The 23187-nt window shown below is 39.6% G+C and overlaps 1 protein-coding gene across 1 annotated transcript in view; it reads right to left on the bottom strand.

Annotated features, from left to right (window-relative positions):
• Nucleotides 1–22861, bottom strand: part of LOC109864476 (protein phosphatase 1H) — a 43123-nt gene extending 20262 nt beyond the window's left edge. The window contains exons 1-3 of the mRNA XM_020452301.2: nucleotides 22415–22861; nucleotides 7439–7607; nucleotides 3711–4067 (exon numbers count right to left, since the gene is read on the bottom strand). Of these exons, the coding sequence (XP_020307890.1) occupies nucleotides 3711–4067; nucleotides 7439–7607; nucleotides 22415–22644 (756 nt within the window). The 5' untranslated portion in view covers nucleotides 22645–22861. The remainder of the gene's footprint in view (nucleotides 1–3710; nucleotides 4068–7438; nucleotides 7608–22414) is intronic.
• Between the last annotated feature and the right edge of the window lie 326 nt (nucleotides 22862–23187).

Genomic DNA, 23187 nt, shown 5'->3' with positions numbered 1-23187 from the left:
TAATTATTTTGTATACCTTTATTTAACTAGGCAAGTCAGTTAAGAACACATTCTTATTTTCAATGACGGCCTAGGAACGGTGGGTTAACTGCCTCGTTCAGGGGCAGAACGACAGAGTTTCACCTTGTCAGCTCGGGGGATCCAATCTTGCAACCTTACAGGTAACTAGTCCAACGCAATAACGACCTGCCTCTCTCTCGTTGCACCCCACAAGGAGACTGCCTGTCACGCGAATGCAGTAAGACAAGGTAAATTGCTAGCTAGCATTAAACTTATCTTATAAAAAACAATCAATCATAATCACTAGTTAACTACACATGGTTGATGATATTACGAGATATTATCTAGCGTGTCCTGCGTTGCATATAATCTGACTGAACATACAAGTATCTAAGTATCTGACTGAGCGGTGGTAGGCAGAAGCAGGCGCGTAAACATTTATTCAAACAGCACTTTCGTGCGTTTTGCCAGCAGCTCTTCGTTGTGTGTCGAGCATTGCGCTGTTTATGACTTCAAGCCTATCAACTCCCGTGATGAGGCTGGTGTAACCGAAGTGAAATGGCTAGCTAGTTAGCGTGCGCTAATAGCGTTTCAAACGTCACTCGCTCTGAGCCTACGAGTAGTTGTTCCCCTTGCTCTGCATGGGTAATGCTGCTTCGATGGTGGCTGTTGTCATTGTGTTGCTGGTTCGAGCCCAGGGAGGACCGAGAAGAGGGACGGAAGCTATATTGTTACACTGGCAATACTAAAGTGCCTATTAGAACATCCAATAGTCAAAGGTTAATGAAATACAAATGGTATAGAGGGAAATAGTCCTATAATTCCTATAATAACTACAACGTAAAACTTCTTACCTGGGAATATTGAAGACTCATGTTAAAAGGAACCAACAGCTTTCATATGTTCTGAGCAAGGAACTGAAACGTTAGCTTTCTTACATAGCACATATTGTACTTTTACTTTCTTCTCCAACACTTTGTTTTTGCATTATTTAAACCAAATTGAACATGTTTCATTATTTACTTGAGGCTAAATTGATTTTATTGATGTATTATATTAAGTTAAAATAAGTGTTCATTCAGTGTTGTTGTGATTGTCATTATTACAAATACATTAGAAAAAATTGGCCGATTAATCCGTATCGGCCTTTTGGCCCTCCAATAATCGGTATCGGTATCGGCGTTGGAAAAAATCATAATCGGTCGACCTCTAGTTGGAAGACAGTTTAAGTCGGTATGAGTTTTAAAAAGAACAGCCATCGCATACAGTAAGTTCAGCCGGAGTAAGCCTACCAGTGTACTCAGTCTAGAGAAAGGATATGTTCATATATTCATCTCCCATACTACTGTACTATACATCCTTTCTGCCCTGATGGATAGTTTAACTGAGCCCTGCAGCAGGTAATGCTCTTTAAAGGTTACAGTATCTTGCTCCTGGGTGATTGAGCCTCAGGCTCTTCAAAATGCAGGCAATTTCACTGGCCTTAGCCTTACTAAATGTTAGGGGAACATGAGATGGAATAAGCTTGAGTAAGGCAGATTAAATGTACATGGGAAGGAGCTCAGGGTGGGAGACTTGAGAACATCCTATATTAACTTATATTGCCATCTAGAGGCCATATACAGTATACCATTAGGCCATATACAGTATACCATTTCTGAGCGATGAGGAGCGTTGAGTCTGAATATAAAAAATACTATGAGGAAGCTGCCTAGCTACCTAAAAAACAGCTGTTGGTAACTGACTGTAATCAGGGCTGGGTAAAAATGACAAAATACAATGACAAAATACCATTAAGATCAATGTCTCAAAATAAACGACAAAATACTTGTATTTTAAAATCTATTTAATAAAAAAATTAGTCAGCGTTGTGGACAGAAGCTGACGTGTGTCTAGAAATAGGGGTGGGGACAGGTAAATGTCACATGACAGGTAAATAACTATATACAAAACAAATCTACAACATTATCACGTCATGAAAAACATTTAAAAAATGAAGGCAACATGAAAAATAGCACACAGGAATGTATACAAAGGACATGGGTAAAAGATACTCTATCAGAGTTGCGTGCGGAAAAGACAGACTATGCACTGGTGCGTAAAATAAATTGTATAAGAACACACAGAAACCATGGCAATAATCAGAATAGGTGTATAGGAAAAAGTATTGTATAGGAAAAACTATGTATACTAGAGGAAACAGTTCAGCTCTAGTTGTTTGTTTAGTCCGTAACGGTTACAGAAACATCTTACTTGCTAGGACTGTGATATGTTGTTGTTTATCTACCTTAGTTGAATGTACTCTGGATAAGAGTGTCTGCTAAATGAACAAAATGTAAATGTGAAAATAAACATACTTCTATTGGCCACGTTTCAGGCGGAGCTCACTAGAATAATTCTCAGCATGCCGTTGCAATTGTTCATTTTTACATATACATTTATATTTAGTTAATTCAGTAGGCTTTCTTATCACGCCATAGTGCATTAGACCTCTGATACCAATGCAGGTTGAAAGGGGGGCACAAAATTGTGAACCATTATAAAAAAAAACGCTATAGAAAAGTATGTTGTAACAAAATACATTGGGGGACTGCTGTCCTAACATTTAAAAGGGCGAATTTCAACGTGGAGGTGACGATCACCATGCTGGAATGGTGAATTTCAAATAGACCAGCCAGAATACAGCGCGAGCTGATTATGGCAACTTGGTATGAACTTTGAACTATTATTCACTAAAGAAGAAGTGATACCTCCTAGACGTTGAGTTATCAGCTGCAGCTGTAAACGTACGTGGCCTAGGAAAGGACAGACAATCTCCTAAGAACAACAGGGTTCTTTAACGTATCCGCTCTACAACACTACGACCAGAAAGATTCTTCAAAAGGACAATGGTGATCTCTGCTGGGAAAACCAGTCTTCAATCTTCGACCCATCTATCGAAGTGCAGCTCAGAGTAAATATATATATTGCATTTTCCTTTCCTGAAAGGGCGGTTATTAGAATGCATAATATTCTGTATGTACGGTAGCATAGCGTCTCATGGTCCGATAGAGACCCAATCCCTTTGTCCCTCAGTCTTCCCGCTCTTTCATTCAAACCCAACCCCCTTCCTTTGTGTAACCAGCCGTCATATCGGGTTAGCCCACTAGGGGCTTTTCATGACATGATTAGTAATCGATGTATGATCTATCCTGTGTATATATATATATATATATATGTAATTATGTGTGATTATTTAGGTATTTAGTAAATAAATAATTATACCAATTTGTGTATTTCTGATTCAACTAGGGTTCATGCAGATAACCAAGTACGACAATCAGAATGAGACCAATCGAGGTGACGATTAATAATTGACTGCTATTGATACAAAAGATCTTCAGAACTTTAAGAGAGTGGATTCAGGAGATGACTGCTCTATATAAATGAATGCTTCTGTGGTGCCCCAGGTTATTAATGGTTTAATTGTTGCAAGGTTTAATTCAATCACGTAATTAATTAAACGTTAGGTAAAGAAATGGGTGAAGGTGGTGGTGGGATGACGGGTCGGGGCTGAGGTGGAAGGGAGAGGTCTGTGAGGAAAAATACCTACAAGGCACATCTAACCAGGACAGAGGCAACATCTCCGCAACTCTGATATTCTCCCTCAAACAATAGCGTCTCATTGAGATGCACACAACGCAACAACAACAGCCATGGCAGGTACTCACCATTTCCTTGAAGGCGTTCTCCATGGCTCCCATCACCAGGCTATCGTGCTGGATCTTCTTCTCTGTGAAGAACCTCTGTGGTGGAGGGGTGCAGGGGGAGCTGGGGGCACCAGCGGCTCCACGGAGTGACGCGGCCCGAGTCAGGGTGGCCCGGTGGATCCCGGGGGTCATGTGGTGGTTAGACTCCTCACCGAAGATGGTGGGCGGTAAAACGGCATGGTTCCTTAGGACCTCGAGGACAGACTGGAGATGCTCGACGATGTGGTGTTGGAGGAGCTTGGAGGCTGCTACTGCAGCCCCGGAGCCGGCGTGGCCGTCGAACAATGCCCAGTAGTGGAATACCAGACTCTCTGAGTCCTGTAGGGGTGTGTGTGTGGGGGGGGGACAATATAAATATGTTTGCTTAGAAATAGAATAGAATGGATACTTTGTAGTCTGTTTTTCAATAGCATTGATTTGCTATCAGAAAAATAAATAAAAAATGTAACCTTTATTTAACTAGGCAAGTTAATTACAGTGATGGCCTACACTGGCCAAACCCGGACGATGCTGGGCCAATTGTGCGCCACCCTATGGGACTCCCAATCACGGCCAGTTATGATACAGCCTGGATTCAAACCAGGGTGTATGTAGTGATGCGATGCAGTGCTTTAGACAGTGTCTTAGACCACTGCTCCACTCAGGAGGCTATTGTGTGTTTAATTTCATCAAATATTTTCCTGGAGGTGGCCGGTGGGAGCATATCAGATTAATATGCTTAATCTAATTTAAACTGATTCTTTTCATGGTGTTTAATCACAGTTCATCCTTCATTCGGGAGGATTTCTAAATGGGTAATCAAACTACCGTAGTTATAACTGGCCAACTGTTGCTTTAATACAGTATGTACAAAATCTATCGTGCCAGTCAATGTAGTACCAGACCCATGTGTTTCTGGCCAAGAGCCAAACCTGTCTGTTTGGCCCTAAAAGGGCTCTATAAGAGGATCAGAGTATACACATTAAACTCTACATAATAAACCATCCCCACTCATTCACCCACACTAGTGTTTCAATGGACTTGCCTGCTATTATTAGATATATCAGCACAGCTTCTCAGAGAACTAAGTAATCAAATGGGAGAGAAAGAGTTGCTTGAATGACAAATTACCCCTGTAGAACATTCAGTACATAAGGGTTATTGAGTTCTGGTCTCTCGCTCTGTGTGTGTGTGTGTGTGTGTGCGCACTGTGGGTTTGCAACAAGCCCCATTCAACAGCTGCGAAAAAAGGTGAGGCAATTATATCAGAATAGAGACAATTATGGCATCAAACAACTGGAGGTTACATGTGTACCCTGCTGCTTCAAATACAAAAGCATTGAAACTATGGCAGAAAAGATGAAGGGAACGTATTGCATGAGTGGATAAGAGAAATGAAAAACAAAGCTGAAATGTTGGTGTTAAGACATTTCGGTTTGTTTTGTAATTTTGTAGGAGTCATGTAACGAGCTCACTCTATAAGACAGCAATACTGGAGTAACGCATCATGACTCACTCTGACCAATCACATGTGTACGCTACAGAGGTCAAACCAATCACTGAGCAGCGCTGTGATGTGCCTGCTGGCACTGGCTGAGTGACAGTCACCCCCGGCCTGCTCAGGGCAATAGGCAACACAGGAAGCAGTAGACCAGAGACCACTGACATAGTCTCTAGACAAGGTATAGGATTCTGAGAAAAAGAAAGGCCAGTGGATGTGCATGGCCTATTGGTTAAATCTCAACAGTATCATGGATTAAGGGAAAGAGACAACTGTGTATGTGCTTACGCATAGATAGAGAGAATGTGTGGAAGAGAGAGAGAGAGAGAGAGAGAGAGAGAGAGAGTGTGTCACGCACTGACCTTAGAGAGCCTTTTTATTTCTCTATTTGGTTAGGTCAGGGTGTGATCAGGGTGGGCATTCTAGGTTTTATGTTTCTATGTTGGTGTGTTTGATTCCCAAGATATTAGTTGTCAGTTTCCTTTTGAGTTTTGTGGGATCTTGTCTTTGTTTGTTGCTTTATCCACGACTAGCTTTATGTTCGGTTTGTGTTCATTGTTTTTTCCCGGTGTTGCGTTTTCAAATAAAGAGAGAATGTATGCCTACCACGCTGCACCTTGGTCTCCTTCTAACAACGGACGTAACAGAGTGTGTGTGTGTGTGTGTGTGTGTGTACACTGCATTCGGAAAGTATTCAGACCACTTGACTTTCAATATTTTGTTACGTTACAGCCTCATTTTAAAAATTGACTAAATTGTTTTTGAAATGTTACATTTACACAGTACTTCAGTACTTTGTAATCGCTGCCAAAGGTGCTTCAACAATCTCGAGTCTTCTTGGATATGACACTACAAACTTGGCACACCTGTATTTGGGGAGTTTCTCAAATTCTTATCTGCAAATCCTCTCAAGCTCTGTCAGCTTGGATGGGGAGCGTCACAGCACAGCTATTTTCAGGTCTTTCCAAAGACGTTTGATCGTGGTTCAAGTCCGGGCTCTGGCTGGGCCACTCAAGGACATTAAGAGACTTGTCCCGAAGCCACTCCTGCATTGCCTTGGCTTTGTGCTTAGGGTCTTTGGCTGTTGGAAGGTGAACCTTTGCCCCAGTCTTAGGTTCTGAGCACTCTGGAGCAAGTTTTCATCAAGGATCTCGCTGCACTATGCTCATCTTTCCCTCGATTCTGACTAGTCTCAGAGTCGCTGAAAAACATCCCCTAAGCATAATGCTGCAGCCACCATGCTTCACAGTAGGATTGGTGAAGACGTGGCGCTTGGCATTCAGGGCAAAGAGTTCAATCTTGGTTTCATCAGACCAGAGAATCTTGTTTCTCATGGTAATGAGAGTATTTAGGTGCCTTTTGGCAAACTCCAAGCAGGCTGTCATGTGCCTTTTACTGATGAGTTGCTTCTGTCTGACCACTCTACCATAAAGGCCTGATTGGTGGAGTGCTGCAGAGATTGTTGTCCTTCTGGAAGGTTCTCCAATCTCCACAGAGGAACTCTGGAGCTCTGTCAGAGTCACCATCGGGTTCTTGATCACCTCCCTGACCAAGGCCCTTCTCCCCCGATTGCTCAGTTTGGCCTGGCGGCCAGCTCTACGAAGAGTCTTGGTCATTCCAAACTTCTTCCATTTAAGAATGATGGAAGATACTGTGTTCTTTGAGACCTTCTTTTGGACCTGCAGAAATGTTTTGGTACCCTTCCCCAGATCTGTTCCTCAACACAATCCTGTCTTGGAGCTCTACGGACAATTCCTTTGACCTCATGGCTTGGTTACTGCTTTGACATGCACTGTCAACTGTGGAACCTTATATAGACAGATGTGTGCCTTTCCAAATCATGTCCAATCAATTGAATTTACCACAGGTGGACTCCAATCAAGTTGTAGAAACATCTTAAGGATAATCAATGGAAACAGTAGGCGCCAGAGCTCAGGTTTGAGTCTCATAGCAAAGGCCCTGAATACTTATGCAAATAAGGTATCTGTTTTTTTAAAATATATACATATTTAAAAACCTGTTTTGGTTTTGTCATTATGGGGTATTGTGTGTCGATTGATGAGGGACATTTTTTTATTTATTCAATTTTAGAATAAGGCTGTTACGTAACAAAATGTGGAAAAAGTCATGGGGTCTGAATACTTTCCGAATGCACTGTATGGGCACCCATGTGTATGTGTGCCTGTGTGTGTTTGCCTCTGTCTCTCACAGCGCTGTTCTCCTTCAACCCCAGGCCTTCTCCGTTGGGCAGCGAGGATCTTCTCTTGGCGGTGGGGGTCTTAATGGGGGTGGTGGAGTCTCCTGGTCTCTTTCTCACCACCACCACCTCACAACACGCCTGGTCCTCATTCAGGGAACTCTTACCTGCGTTGATCACCCTGGAGGAGAGGGGAGCACATACCAAACACACAGGATTAGCTACTTACACTCTTAGAAATAAGGGTAAGGGGTCATTCTATTTGATTTTAATCACTTTTTGATCACCAATCACCATTTGATTTGAACAAAACTTGCATGCGAAGAAATGGTCAGAAAGTTACATTTTTGAACTGAATGCCAAAACATTAAGGATATAGAGATGCTCAAAGTTGAACCATTTTGCATACCCCACCCTACCATTAGACAGATTGACTTTGATATCATTTAAAAGCTTACATACAGTGTTTTCAAACAATTGAATAATTTATTGAAAAAAAGGGTTTTAATAAACATGCAATTTTTAAACCTTTGACATCAATTATCAAAAAACGCTTCAACTCCAATTTTTTGCTACAAATAGTTCCCTGGGCCTAGTTTTCCAAAGAATTAAGTTTTCTGATTTGGATTTCAGGAATCGGATAGGATTAAATGCATATAAATAGACTGAATAGAATGGGAGTCCCAATTATAGTCAATGATACGCCCATTCTATTCATTGTATTTCTATGCATTTAATCCTATCCAAGTGCCAAAATTTGATTAGATAACATTTTAAAGACTGGGCCCTGAGGTACAAAAAGAGCAAAATACACATCATGTATCTTCAGAGGCACACAATGATCTCACATGGCTCTGTTTGGTACCTTTTTGGGTACTTGTATGGATAATCTAGTATAAATGGTTAATTTCTGTGACCAATATTTTTAATACAAAAATGGAACAATCACACTCCAAGGTGAAGGTACATTTCTGTTTCCCAGGGTACAAACATATTTTGTGAACCCTCAATACCCACCATAAAGTACAATGAGGACTTTATTCCACTTAAAAGGAACTAACGGCTTTGTCACTGTGGCGGTATCTTAAAAGGCAAATATGTATTTCCCAGCATGCTCTATATAAAGTAGATTTTTGTTGTTGTTGAATATCTGTGCTTTTGCATATACATTGATTGATTGATTGATTGATTGATTAATCGTATGCTACACAAAGATAAATAACATATTTTTCTAAACTAATCCAATCAGTTAGTTGGATATTTTGCACCAGTTACTGAAATCATTCCAGTTTAAATGGCTTAGGTACTATCCTGTATATTTCTAACGCTGGCAGACATACAAATTCCAACTGTTGGATAGCCTAACTCTGGCTGGAGTCCAATAGGAATTACACATAACTTTGTTAGCAGTATAATGTGACTTGCAGGTAGGGTAACTACTTACAAGCCTGATATGACCTGTAAACCATGAGTTTCAGGCCACTGAATTAGGGTAAATCTAGGCCTCAAAATAAGGCCTATGTAATTTGTCATAAAGAGTTACATCTGAATGATGTTTGCCTAGGAACTCACTTGGTGAAGGCCACAGGACTGAAAATGAACGAATTAAGAACCTTCACAAAAAACAGTCATGAGTGGTAATTAACAATTCACTTAAAAAGCCTAGGCACACTGGGAAATTATTTTGGAGGCGTGGCTTTCAGTCAGTTATTTTTAGCCAACCGTTAGTGGAAGTGTTGTACCAGTTTAAGTGGTCCATGGTAGAGTGGTCACAGGTACATTTTTGCCATTTACAATATATAAATGGCTCTTTCACTGTGGTGGTACCCTACAAAGGCTAAATGTACCTATTATAAGGGATTCTTCTGTACCTGTGGCCTATATGTAAGAAAGGTCAAATCTTAAGTATTATGTACCTATAACTAAAAGGTACAAAGGTGTATCTTACATGGTACCACTACGGTGACTAGTGCTTGTACCCCTTTAAGAACAAATCTAAACCTTTGTTTCTAGGAGTGTAGCAGGAAAAAACATAAACTGGTCTTGTAAAGGCATCCAGAAGAAGTTACAGCCGTACAGGCAACAGATGATAAACATGAGCAGGCAAACGCACAGCTCTGACTCATCCTTCCCCTATAAGGAGATACCATCTAAGAGTTTTTTCATGAGTTTTCATCCTTTTACCTTAGCACATTTCATTTCAACTATGATGGTGATACAATATCGATTACAATTATCATCATGAATATTAAGGCTATACGCACTACATGTTACACACATAGACACTCAACCATGCAAATTGGCGGGGTTATTTATTTTTGACAGCACACATTATAGTCTTACTCTTATACAGACATCGTACACACTTTCACTAAATCACATCCAATATCATTCACTTCAACTTACTCAGATTTACTACACACAATATTTTGTCTCACTTTTCTAACATCTGTGGCATTGGCTCACAGGCAAACAGGCAAGAGAATAAAATACATATTGCTAGAACCTATTTCTTGAATTCTATATATCAGACATTTGAAAGCTCTAGTTGACATAATACCTCTGATGTCAGTAACTTTACAAGCACTAATTATGGTCAATTTAGACTTAGAATAGTATCTATTTATGGTAAGGGGTGAAATAAGTATAGCTACTTAGAATTGTAAGGGTTTATCAGATTATAAAAAAAGATGATCAGTCTTTACGTGGCTAAAAGAAAAGGAATATAACATATACTGTTTACAGGAAACTTACTCTACATCCTTAGATGAAGTTGCGTGGAAAAAGGAATGGGGTGGTGAAATAATTTTCTGTCATGGACAAAGGAACTCAAAAGGTGTGATATTAATTAACATAAATGTTGATCTGAATGTGCAAATTAGTTAGGAATGATCTTTTTGAATATGAAAGTCGATGAAAAAGAGATTTGGCTCATTAATCTATATGGTCAAAATCAGGATGATCCATACTTCTTCAAACAGTTAGGGGTGTACTCACTTTTGTTGCCAGCGGTTTAGACATTAATTAACTCTTGTAACTACCAATCCCGGATCCGGGAGCGTAATCATCAACTGACACTAATTAGCATAACGCTGTGTATTGAGTTATTTTGAGGGGACAGCAAATTTACACTGTTATACAAGCTGTACACTCACTACTTTACATTGTAGCAAAGTGTCATTTCTTCAGTGTTGTCACATGAAAAGATATACTCAAATTATTACAAAAATGTGAAGGGTGTACTCACTTTTGTGATATACTGATATATATATATATATATTATATATATATATATATATTATATATATATATATATTATATATATATATATATATATTATATATATATATATATATTATATATATATATATACAGTGCCTTGCGAAAGTATTCGGCCCCCTTGAACTTTGCGAACTTTTGCCACATTTCAGGCTTCAAACATAAAGATATAAAACTGTTTTTTTTTGTGAAGAATCAACAACAAGTGGGACACAATCATGAAGTGGAACGACATTTATTGGATATTTCAAACTTTTTTAACAAATCAAAAACTGAAAAATTGGGCGTGCAAAATTATTCAGCCCCCTTAAGTTAATACTTTGTAGCGCCACCTTTTGCTGCGATTACAGCTGTAAGTCGCTTGGGGTATGTCTCTATCAGTTTTGCACATCGAGAGACTGACATTTTTTCTCATTCCTCCTTGCAAAACAGCTCGAGCTCAGTGAGGTTGGATGGAGAGCATTTGTGAACAGCAGTTTAGCCCTCCTCCCATTACATAATTTAGCAGACGCTCTTGTCCAAATCAATTTACAATCAGTGCATTAAACTAAGGTTGATTAAAAGGACATCACAATAGTGTAAAATTATCCTACTATACTTGTAGAAATTAAATGCTACTGTAAACTTAATATTAGTATTTAACAGAAGTTGACTGTAATTACATGGGATTGGTGCAAGCAGGTTGGCTATTAGGCATTTCTATATTACAGAATATTTGGTTTTACTATCACTTGCAGTTATAGATGCCTAAACAAAGGCTCCCAGACTGGCAGTGATTACAGAGCAAACCACTCAACCTAAAGGTTTAAACCTTGCTGACATTTTGATCTGTCCCCTATAACCATACAAAAGTGTTAGGGCACTGCTACTATATATAATTAAAATTGGTACATGATTCTTACTAATGGTTGCAACAAATAGCGCCACTTACAAGGCATGCCTCGAAATCGGTTAATGAGCCAGCAACTCTGTACCCTCCCACAAAATGTGTCCACTGTGCACCGTAATTTACAGAATGCTGCAGTAAATAATACAGTACTTTGTTAAATAGTAATGTAATAAAATTACAGCAATTGCTAACAGTGAATATGTAATCATATATTACAGCATACCAATACTATGTGGTGCTTTATATCACTTGCACTTGTAAAGGTCTTAACAAAGGCTTCTAAAGTGGCAGGGACTAAACACTCAACCATTTACGGTTTGAGTCTTGCTGCCACTCTGATATGTTCCTTATACACATTACATTGTTAGAGAACTACTACCACATTTCCGTTAAATTGGTACAACACTCTCACTAACAGCGCAACAAATATAGCCCCTCACAAGGCACGCCTCAAAACATATTAATGAGACAGAAACAACAATATCATGCACCCACTAATGTTCAAAATGTTTTTGGCACTCAAAAAAATACAGTTTGGTACTATATTCTGTGTGGTGCTATTGAGTTACAGCAAATTACTGGCAGCACAGTAGCCAGTAAATCACAGTAGATTTAGAGAAAAAGGTTTTCAGATACCAAAAATACAGCATGGTACTGTAGTCTGTGGGGTTGTGCTGAATTACAGTAAATTACTGGCAGCACAGTAGCCAGGAGGTTACTGTAGATTTACAGATCAAAGATCTATTTAAAACAAATATGGTATTGCACTGTATTCTGTGGGGTACAGCAGTCACACTAATGGGTACAACAAATATAGCCTCATACAAAGCACGCCTCAAAATATGTTACAGAGGAGTAGCAGAATGCCAATGGTTTCTACTGACAATTGAGATGTACAAACTACGGCATAAGGGGACAACAAGCGAATAAGAGGAAATCCGTAATTTCGATTAAGACATTAATGAATGAGCTAGGACGGACGGAGTCAATATAACTATTTGTTCAGCACTTTTGAAATGTACAGGGACAGAATTCAGAACATGGGCCATTCTTACAGTGTTCTCCATGTACACCAAGTCAAAAATGTAGGATAACTAAAAAGGGCATATGTGACTGACCGGCTCAAATCAGTCTTATGTAGCAAAATTTCAAATGTTTTTTTTGTTGTTGTTGCATTGGATAAAAGTAGAGACTCCGAGCTACAAAATGGTATATCGTACACTGCATTTTTGAGGAACAATGGGAATGTAATTCTGCTTTGAAAGTTGATAAACTTGTAAACTCACTTTTGAGAAAAGGGCATTTGAATGTTTTGGTACCTACTAGAGAGCTCTCCTTTGTTAACACCCATTCAGCATAGTTCACACCCTCTTAAGCCAGCTTCACCCATCTCTTTAAGGATTCACATGTGAGGTCATGTTTATTTATTTTTTAATTTTACCTTTATTTAACCAGGCAAGTCAGTTAAGAACACATTCTTATTTTCAATGACGGCCTGGGAACAGTGGGTTAACTGCCTGTTCAGGGGCAGAACGACAGATTTGTAGCATGTCAGCTCGGGGGTTTGAACTCGCAACCTTCCGGTTACTAGTCCAACGCTCTAACCACTAGGCTACGCTGCCGCTGCCACTGCTAAACAGTGAGTAGTGTAGCAAAGATTAAGACTAAAAGTGGTTGTAGTCTACAATAAGGAAAAATTCCAGGCAAACAGAGAGTGTCCGGATGAAAATATTTTCTAAATATTAGATGACACTTACCCAGACACACCTGTCTAAATTGATGGGTCATGTGAAAGAAACGCTATAACCCCCAGCCACATCCAGTCGTGGAAAAAGTACTAAATTGTCGTACTTGAGTAAAAGTATAAATCATTTCAAATTCCTTATATAAAACCAGACGGTAGAGTTTTTTGTTATTTTTATTGATGGATAGCCAGGGGCACACTCCAACACTCAGACATAATTTACAAACAAAGCATTTGTGTTTAGTGAGTCTGCCAGATCAGATGCAGTAGGGATGACCAGGGATGTTCTCTTGATAAGTGTGTGAATTTGACAATTTTCTTGTCAAAATGTATACGAGTACTTTTGGGTGTAAGGGAAAATGTAATGTAAAAAGTACATTATTTTCTTTCAGAATGTAGTAAAAGTTGCCAAAAGTATAAATAGTAAAGTAATTTACAGATACCCCCCCCTCCCCCCCCAAAAAATACTTAAGTAGTACTTTACACCACTTCCCAAATGCCTTCTGTCGTGGAAATGTCCTGTATTAGCAAACCACACACAAGTCAGAGTTATATCATAAAGTCCATATTTAATTATATGAGCTTCACCATAGCCCTGTGACTCTCAGATCAATTCAGTGTCTATAAATGAATTCTCTGAGAGTGCTTACAAAACAGTTCTTAGTATAATTTATAGCCAAGACACACCCATCTCAACTCACATGACGAATAACAGATCTTAAGAACATTACAAAGGAAGACTTTACTTGAGAGAGGAGTATCCCATAGCCAGACAGCATTAGCTATACATTATTGTTCAGTTTGCTCTAATAAAAAAATATGTTCTAGTTCTCGTTCTTGGTACAACATAGTACCAAAACATTACCTCATCCAATGGCATATATCAATTGTCAATTCTAGATACCCCCCCATCTCAAATACAATCCCTCCTGGACAAGCTCACGGAGAGGAGTGACTGGCACACAGACATTGTGGAGACAACTAACTGGTTCCCCTTTAATCACGCCATCCCTTCACATGGTTTAAGAATAGTTACAGACACATCCACAGATAAGACTAACCTGACCTCTCCCCTCTCTGGGCCCCAAGTAACTGAGCCCTAGCAGAGAAGGGATAACTGCAAACTGCCAACAGTATCATCCAAAAAGAAGACATCCTAATGACAAATATCTCACATAAGCATTATTATGTAAATAAAACATCTTATTTATCAATGTTATCTAACTAATTCTGATTTGTCTATCACAATTCACACCAAACATTAGCATACTTTATATACAGTTACACACGCACCTTTCACATAGTATTCCATACATAAGTTAAGGCCATGCAACCTGAGTTGAAAGCTGAGTGAGGTACACATGTACAATACATAAACAGATGCATGTTCCATATACAATACCTTTCAAAAGTTTAGCGTCACTTAGAAATGTCCTTGTTGTCCATGAAAACATACATGAAATTAGTTGCAAAACGAATAGGAAATATAGTCAAGACGTTGATGTTAGGAATATTATGAATAAATGACTAAACAATATTCTCATTTTAAATGCATCTGTAACTAAGTAAATTTATACTCTGTTTTATTATATCTGATTAACAATATGAGTTCATAAGAAGGGATTGTGTGACATGGACAAGGAGTAATTAAATTTAATGAACACCATTCCCACTAGGCAGAGAGGAATGGGTTGTGGATTAAGTAAGCAGATAAGGTAGTTAAAATATGGTTGAACCGACAAAACTTAGCTCTGGGGTGTTATAGATAAGGCAGTGAGTGCATTCTTAGGTTTTCTGTTAATTAGAACTGTCAGCTAAGTGGTGATCGATAATGGTGAGGGGTCAAGAGTTAATTCAGTTATGTTGTGTGTCCTCTGTGTGTGTTAGTGAGTTGGAATGAACTTTTAAACTCACTTAATTCTAGGTCGGGAGGATTCATTCTAGAAGCAATGAAATGACGTCATGTATTGTATATAAACTGTTGCTCGTGGTAACGTGGCAGCGCGCTCCGAGAATAAATTATGTTATCTATTATTTATAAGACTGGTCTCCGTCTATTTTATGCAAACAAGAATCTTACAAATTCTAATAAAATAGATGAAGGGAATTCAATTAATGAAAACATATTGGAATAACTAAATTACAGTAACCGGCATTGCTTTTCCCAGTCTACAGGACGACGGTAAATAGTCTTTATTCTCGAATTTGGGAGGAATGATGAAAGTTATCTTTGATTTGTTGTTCTAAAAATATTTAGAATTGATAAATAATAGTAGCTTCGCTATTCCAAACAGATGTGTTGGGTTACTTGTATGACCAATATACAAGGATTGTGTGTGACAGGTCTGACATTACCTGTGGTAAGGTGCACTACCGTAAGTAAAATAGAACTTAATAGAGCCTGGTTTTGCAAGCCGAAGGGTTATTAAGGGTGGGATATAGTAAGTTTTGTTGGATAGGAGGGTCGTTTTGTACAAATAGGATAAGCATTAATTCAAAAGACATACCTAAATGAGGATACATTAGGCTTGGTGAGAAGGCAGGGTAATCCTAGGCGAACGGAATAACTGAACCTATTCAATACAGAAAGAAATAATATCCAAAGGAGTGGGAGGGAAACTCAAAATAGCGAAGTGAGATTGGATAAATACAACCGGAGTTTAACCAGGGATGTGTGTCCCCTGGGTAATAACTGATAGATGTGGAAGTGAGATCTAATGTCCGGTCAATAGCAACGCTATGGATACGTTTCCAGGGAAGAGAATCATAGAAATACATACACATAGATTGTAACTAGGTAACGGTATATAGCACATTTATAGATCATAGTAATATACACACATAGAAGGTAAAAAATTGAAAGGCATAGATAAGTGATTAAATACCATAGCTACTATTAAAGGCAAGGATTTATCAAACATGGGAAGTAAATCCTCAAAGGAGGTCCCGGTGTTAACAGGGGACCAACGGTGGATGGAGCAGAAAGATAAGAGAAACATAGAATTTTGTCCAAAATGGAGTAAGCCGTATGAATTTGATGGGAGTCTGAATGTTGAAGAATTTGAGTTGCTTATAAAGCAGATACATAAGGAATGTGGAAACGATGTGAAGAAGCAGAATAAACAGGGGTTATACACAGCCGGAGTTTGGCTTTCAGGAGCAAAAAAGAGAGGGTGAGGGTGAAAATAGGAGGAAACCCAAAAAGAGCCGAGATGCACTGCCCTCCGCTCCCGCAGATGAAAAAGTTAGCTAATTGGGCGGGGATGAGGGTAACAAACTATATCCTTCTCGAGTATACAGAGGTAATCTTATAGATGAAATAGTGGTTGTGAGAATACGGCTGCAGGAGCGACAATCAGGGGGAAAAAAGGGGTCAGATACAAAGAGAGCGAGATTAATGAGAATCCTCGCTGAGAAAAACTTTGGCCTTTTAAATTAGGGCTATTTTCTGCTGTCCCGATTAGCTACGAATACAGAAAATTGTAAAATGGGTCTATTTGCGGAAAATCTTGGTCATTTACCTAGCGTTGGTGGTATAGTGGTGAGCATAGCTGCCTTCCAAGCTGGAGTCCCGGGTTTGGTTCCCAGCCAAGGCGTTGACTGATTTCAGAGTATTTGATTGTAATTAAACTAATTGTATGTTTTGCCGAGAAAGATATGGTCGCTAGTGTTTGTATAAGATATAAACTGAACGTTTTAATAGCTTGTTTGGTTCAAATTGATAGAAGGGATAAATTGAATGTTTTTAATAGATTGTTTAGGTTAAATTAATAGACTAATTCATTCAGTTTAAAATAATAACGAAGCGAATTGTGATACAAGACGATGTCTGTTCACTAAATGATCTGTTTGAATAATGTATTGGGAATAGAATCGTAATTAAAATGCTGAATCAAAGACGAGACAGTTACTTAAATCTAATGAATTCTAAATAATAATCAAGAGACAATTACGATAGATTTGTGCCCATCGAAATGTTCTTATAAATTTAGCGAATTGAGAGATGAGAGATGTTGATTGATGTTGTAAATCCTAATTCAAGATTCAACAGATGTGATGAATTAGGTTTGGTTTATCGAACCCGTACTGCTGTTGCTGCAGACAGCCAACAATTATTTACAATTAATTGAAAGTCGTTGCGGCTTGAGTCTAGGTTGAGCGCCTGTTGATGACATCACTCGCAAGGCACTTTTGTCGCCACGGCAATGATGTTGTTACTGGGGGTGACAGAGAAAATTGTTTGTGTCATTTAGAGGGAAAATGCGTGCATTATTGTTTTGAGTCACTTTTTAAAAGTTGATAAACATTTCCAAATACATTTTTAAAAGTAGCTGTAAGTTGTAAGTCAGGGTAGTCAGGAAAGGTGCTAAAAACTAGCAGCAGATTCACTAGGTGGGAGATTTGAGTTTCTGAATCGATGTAGCAGAGTGAATGCTAGTTAGGCGTTTTGTGTTTTTCTGGGAGAATGGGATTTTTATTGTCTCTCTTTTAGATGTTTCCTGGGACTATAATCTTGGGGAGAGTGGGTGAGATTGAGGCCATAAACGACAAAATTGAAAAAGGCCTGGAAGTAATTGTTTTTCATTAAGGTTTGCAAATATACACACATAAAACATTTGCTAGGACTATTTGTTTTAGTGCAAAGGTATTTTAAAGGGGCACGGGCACATGGAATTTTATGAGTTTTTATATTCTGAGTTTATTTTTTATTTATTTTAAGGATAAAGGGTTCTTTAATATGTCTAATGTGGTATGGAACATGACTATAAAAGGGTGGTATGACCTTTGACCTTATCATGGCTATCTCTTGGGGTCTGATCAGCCTCAGGGGAGAGCCATTTGTATAATGAATTTGTGGTCATTTGGGATACTAGTTTTAAGGTAAATTAATTATAATGGAGTTTATAGTTTGGGGATATAATTATAGTTTGAACCACAGATGAGAAAGTGGTTCAGGATTCTGTTTTACAACATTGTCTGTGAAGTTTTTGAATGGGCTATTATTGATTTGGTATTTCAACAGAAAAAAATCCTATTTATCATTGATAATAAATAAGGGAGATAAAATACATTGAGGTTTGGATAGGAGATATATTAAGCCAATAGCGCAGGAAATTACATAGAAAAATAGTGATTTTATAAGCATAAAAACGTATTTATGAAAATAAATACGTTTCTGCTCTTAGGGGTGATAAATGACTGTAGATAAGATATTCCACACTATGCAACATATATTAAATTATTGATGAAACTGATTTTAAGGTTAATTCATGTTATTGTCAGATAAAATACTGTGGATGCCTGAAGGAAAGAGCTTATTAGTGTAGGAAGGATTTGATATGGTTAGCATTTGTTTTGGCTTTGTTTGACTAGGAAGTTTTTATTTAAATAGTATTACATTTACAGGGATATATGACATCTGTGATGATTTAGGATTATTGTTAGGATCAAGATAGATTGATTAAGGAAATGTAAGGACTTTAGAGATTGCCACTCATAGACATGTTTTTTTCTAAAATCAATGATTTTAGATCAAGTCAAACAGTGAGACGCTTAGTGGTATTTGAAAGATAAGAGAGAAAAGGGTTACTGTTTAAATCGATAAATATATATATTTAAGAACATATACACTGCTCAAAAAAATAAAGGGAACACTAAAATAACACATCCTAGATCTGAATGAATGAAATATTCTTATTTAATACTTTTTTCTTTACATAGTTGAATGTGCTGCCAACAAAATCACACATAAATTATCAAAGGAAATCAAATGTATCAACCCATGGAGGTCTGGATTTAGAGTCACACTCAAAATTAAAGTGGAAAACCACACTACAGGCTGATACAACTTTGATGTAAGGTCCTTAAAACAAGTCAAAATGAGGCTCAGTAGTGTGTGTGGCCTCCACGTGCCTGTATGACCTCCCTACAACGCCTGGGCATGCTCCTGATGAGGTGGCGGATGGTCTCCTGAGGGATCTCCTCCCAGACCTGGACTAAAGCATCCGCCAACTCCTGGACAGTCTGTGGTGCAACGTGGCGTTGGTGGATGGAGCGAGACATGATGTCCCAGATGTGCTCAATTGGATTCAGGTCTGGGGAACGGGCGGGCCAGTCCATAGCATCAATGCCTTCCTCTTGCAGGAACTGCTGACACACTCCAGCCACATGAGGTCTAGCATTGTCTTGCATTAGGAGGAACCCAGGGCCAACCGCACCAGCATATGGTCTCACAAGGGGTCTGAGGATCTCATCTCGGTACCTAATGGCAGTCAGGCTACCTCTGGTGAGCACATGGAGGGCTGTGCGGCCCCCCCAAAGACATGCCACCCCACACCATGACTGACCCACCAACAAACCGGTCATGCTGGAGGATGTTGCAGGCAGCAGAACGTTCTCCACGGTGTCTCCAGACTGTCACGTCTGTCACATGTGCTCAGTGTGAACCTGCTTTCATCTGTGAAGAGCACAGGGCGCCAGTGGCGAATTTGCCAATCTGTACTGGCCTGTCTCCTGGTAGCGCCTCCATGACCTGGACACTATGCTGACAGACACAGCAAACCTTCTTGCCACAGCTCGCATTGATGTGCCATCCTGGATGAGCTGCACTACCTGAGCCACTTGTGTGGGTTGTAGACTCCGTCTCATGCTACCACTAGAGTGAAAGCACCGCCAGCATTCAAAAGTGACCAAAACATCAGCCAGGAAGCATAGGAACTGAGAAGTGGTCTGTGGTTATCACCTGCAGAACCACTACTTTATTGGGGGTGTCTTGCTAATTGCCTATCATTTCCACCTGTTGTCTATTCCATTTGCACAACAGCATGTGCAATTTATTGTCAATCAGTGTTGCTTCCTAAGTGGACAGTTTGATTTCACAGAAGTGTGATTGACTTGGAGTTGCATTGTGTTGTTTAAGTGTTCCCTTTATTTTTTTTGAGCAGTGTATAAACATATTTTTTGTTGCTAAAGATGTGGGGCTCAATGACGGGTCGCCACTGCATAGGAGATTTGATGATGTTGAAGTTGAAATGGGGCTGGAATAGTGGAGGCCGCTCCTGTTTTCTTTGCGTCTTGTGGTAACTCTCCATGGTTCTAAATCAATAGATGTTTCGTAGTCTGAAAATTTCGGAAACATGAACTTGCTTGACCATTCTGTAGGTCATGTAAGAAGATGCTCTCCAGTTTTGTGATGAAACAAAGGTGTGGTGGCATTTATTCTGCAACTGTGTCTTCTTCTTGTCTTTTTTTATTTAACTAGGCAAGTCATTTAAGAACAAATTCTAATTTACAATGACAGCCTACCCCAGCCAAACCCAGACAACGTTCTGCTAATTGTGCGCGGCCCTAAGGGACTCCCAATCACGGCCAGATGTGATACAGCCTGGATTCAAACCAGGGACTGTAGTGACGCCTCTTGCACTGAGATGCTGTGCCTTAGACCCTGCGCCACTCGGGAGACCAATATATATATATATGTATATACAGTGGGGGGGGGGGGGGGGGGGGGGGGGGGGAGTATTTAGTCAGCCACCAATTGTGCAAGTTCTCCCACTTAAAAAGATGAGAGAGGCCTGTAATTTCATCATAGGTACACTTCAACTAAGTTGCTTACCTATTGCAGATTCAGTCTTCCCATCCTGGTGCAGGTCTACAATTTTGTTTCTGGTGTCCTTTGACAGCTCTTTGGTCTTGGCCATAGTGGAGTTTGGAGTGTGACTGTTTGAGGTTGTGGACAGGTGTCTTTTATACTGATAACAAGTTCAAACAGGTGCCATTAATACAGGTGACGAGTGGAGGACAGAGGAGCCTCTTAAAGAAGAAGTTACAGGTCTGTGAGAGCCAGAAATCTTGCTTGTTTGTAGGTGACCAAATACTTATTTTCCACCATAATTTGCAAATAAATTCATTAAAAATCCTACAATGTGATTTTCTGGAATTTTTTTTCTCATTTTGTCTGTCATAGTTGAAGTGTACCTATGATGAAAATTACAGACCTCTCATCTTTTTAAGTGGAAGAACTTGCACAATTGGTGGCTGACTAAATACTTTTTTGCCCCCCTGTATGTATGTATGTATGTATGTATGTATGTATGTATGTATGTATGTATGTATGTATGTATGTATGTATGTATGTATGTATGTATGTATGTATATATATATATCATGGTCACAAGGCATATGAACTAACAGGTTATAAAGCAAACAATGCAATTGTCATTGTTGTAACCAAATTATAGCTATTTTTTTGGTTTGGCTACCCCAGTGATTTTACTCACACACCGCTACTGGTAAAGACCCAGCTCCCAGGGCAGATGAGAGCTAGCCCTCTTTTCTGAAGTGGAAAACTGCTGCATATTGGATGATGTAACTGAGTGAGATCTGATGGAATTTCGCCCTGTTGATGTTGACTTGCGGAGAACAGGCGATAAATGGGAGAATGAAACATGTGGGTCATTAAAATCAGCATAATAGTGTGCAGTATAAAATAACTGCATAAAGACAAAGGATTAGGCTATTTCAATGAGCTATTATGGCAAACATTTCGCTATTATCACACATTTAAGTTAGGACTTCAGGATTGTTTTCGTTTCCAGTAAATGCATGGGTCTACACAATGAATTTCTATTAGGCCTACATCTATCTACAGATGAGCAGGCTACATTGGAAGGTTTATTCTCATGCGTCTGAGCTGAGCTGTGCGTGGGAGCAGACAGGCAAGGAGCTGTCAGTGGCACGCAAACTCCATGGCCATAAATAACATGATAATTCCCAGATGCTGTCTTCTCTCCTCCATCCTCATACATGCATACACTCTCTCTCTGTTTCATGCGAATAACATATTGGACTGTGACACACAACACAAATCTACGATAGGCAATAGCCTACATGTTTCATTCTATTACGTGGCACGCATTTGAATCTAGTTCCAAAACCGTTATCTGTAAAAGGCAGCGGATGCTGAGGCAGAGATGGGCTATGGGTGCAGCCTTGCAATGAAACTAAAGAAAGGGTTGTCAAATCTTGGAAGATGGACGTATCTATAGGCTACATCAGTTTAGGCTAATGTACTTACTCTGCGTAACCAGTGGCCCACGGCAATCTCTCCGTCTCTTTGAGGATGAGAATCGGCCGCCCTATGTGATCTGCGGAGCACTCGATTTCATCCTGGGTCAGTCCTAGGAACTCGGGTCTCGTGTATGGGAATTTCAGCGGCAGTTCTGATCCGGAATAGTCACCTTCAGCGCCACCAGCCACAACGCCTCCCATGAAATTGGCCACCGCAGATTTAACCCGAGTGAGCATGTTCGTGCCGCGTCGTGTGTCGGTGCTGTGCGGTGCTCCAGCGCGGCTCCCCTTTCCCGAATTTCCCCCCAGCTCGGCGACACGTTTCGACGACAGCGCGAAGGATGCAAAAAAATACCACCTCCTATTCAGGATTTTATTCAAAGCCGCTGGAGAGAGCTAAAGTCCCCTTGTGGACGCGGAAATACACTCGCGATTAACAGAGTCATGTGATTCCAGCCTATCAAGCTGCTGGATTTGGTCGCCAGGGCCACCGCACGAGCACTGAGCTATAGGGTTGACTAACAGTTGAGGGTCAAAGGTATCACTTATCCTGTGATCTTGAGCATTGTAGACAACGTCTACAACCTGTCAGGGACAACCCCTGGACTTACACACATCGTGGAGTTTCCCAGAGGTGTGTGTTATCATGGGGCAACTTTGGTTTTAGAAATGGGGGGGACATTTATATATCTATATATTTTTTACATTTTTATAAATGTTTTATCCAGTCGGTTAAACACTTCAAAACACCCTACCTGACCATTCTGAGGGTCTGCATGG

Source organism: Oncorhynchus kisutch, linkage group LG19 (genome assembly GCF_002021735.2).
Source record: "Oncorhynchus kisutch isolate 150728-3 linkage group LG19, Okis_V2, whole genome shotgun sequence".
Classification (NCBI taxonomy): Eukaryota; Metazoa; Chordata; class Actinopteri; order Salmoniformes; family Salmonidae; genus Oncorhynchus; species Oncorhynchus kisutch.
The sequence above is the reverse complement of the archived record's forward strand: the minus strand, read 5'-3'. Positions and strand labels throughout refer to the sequence as shown.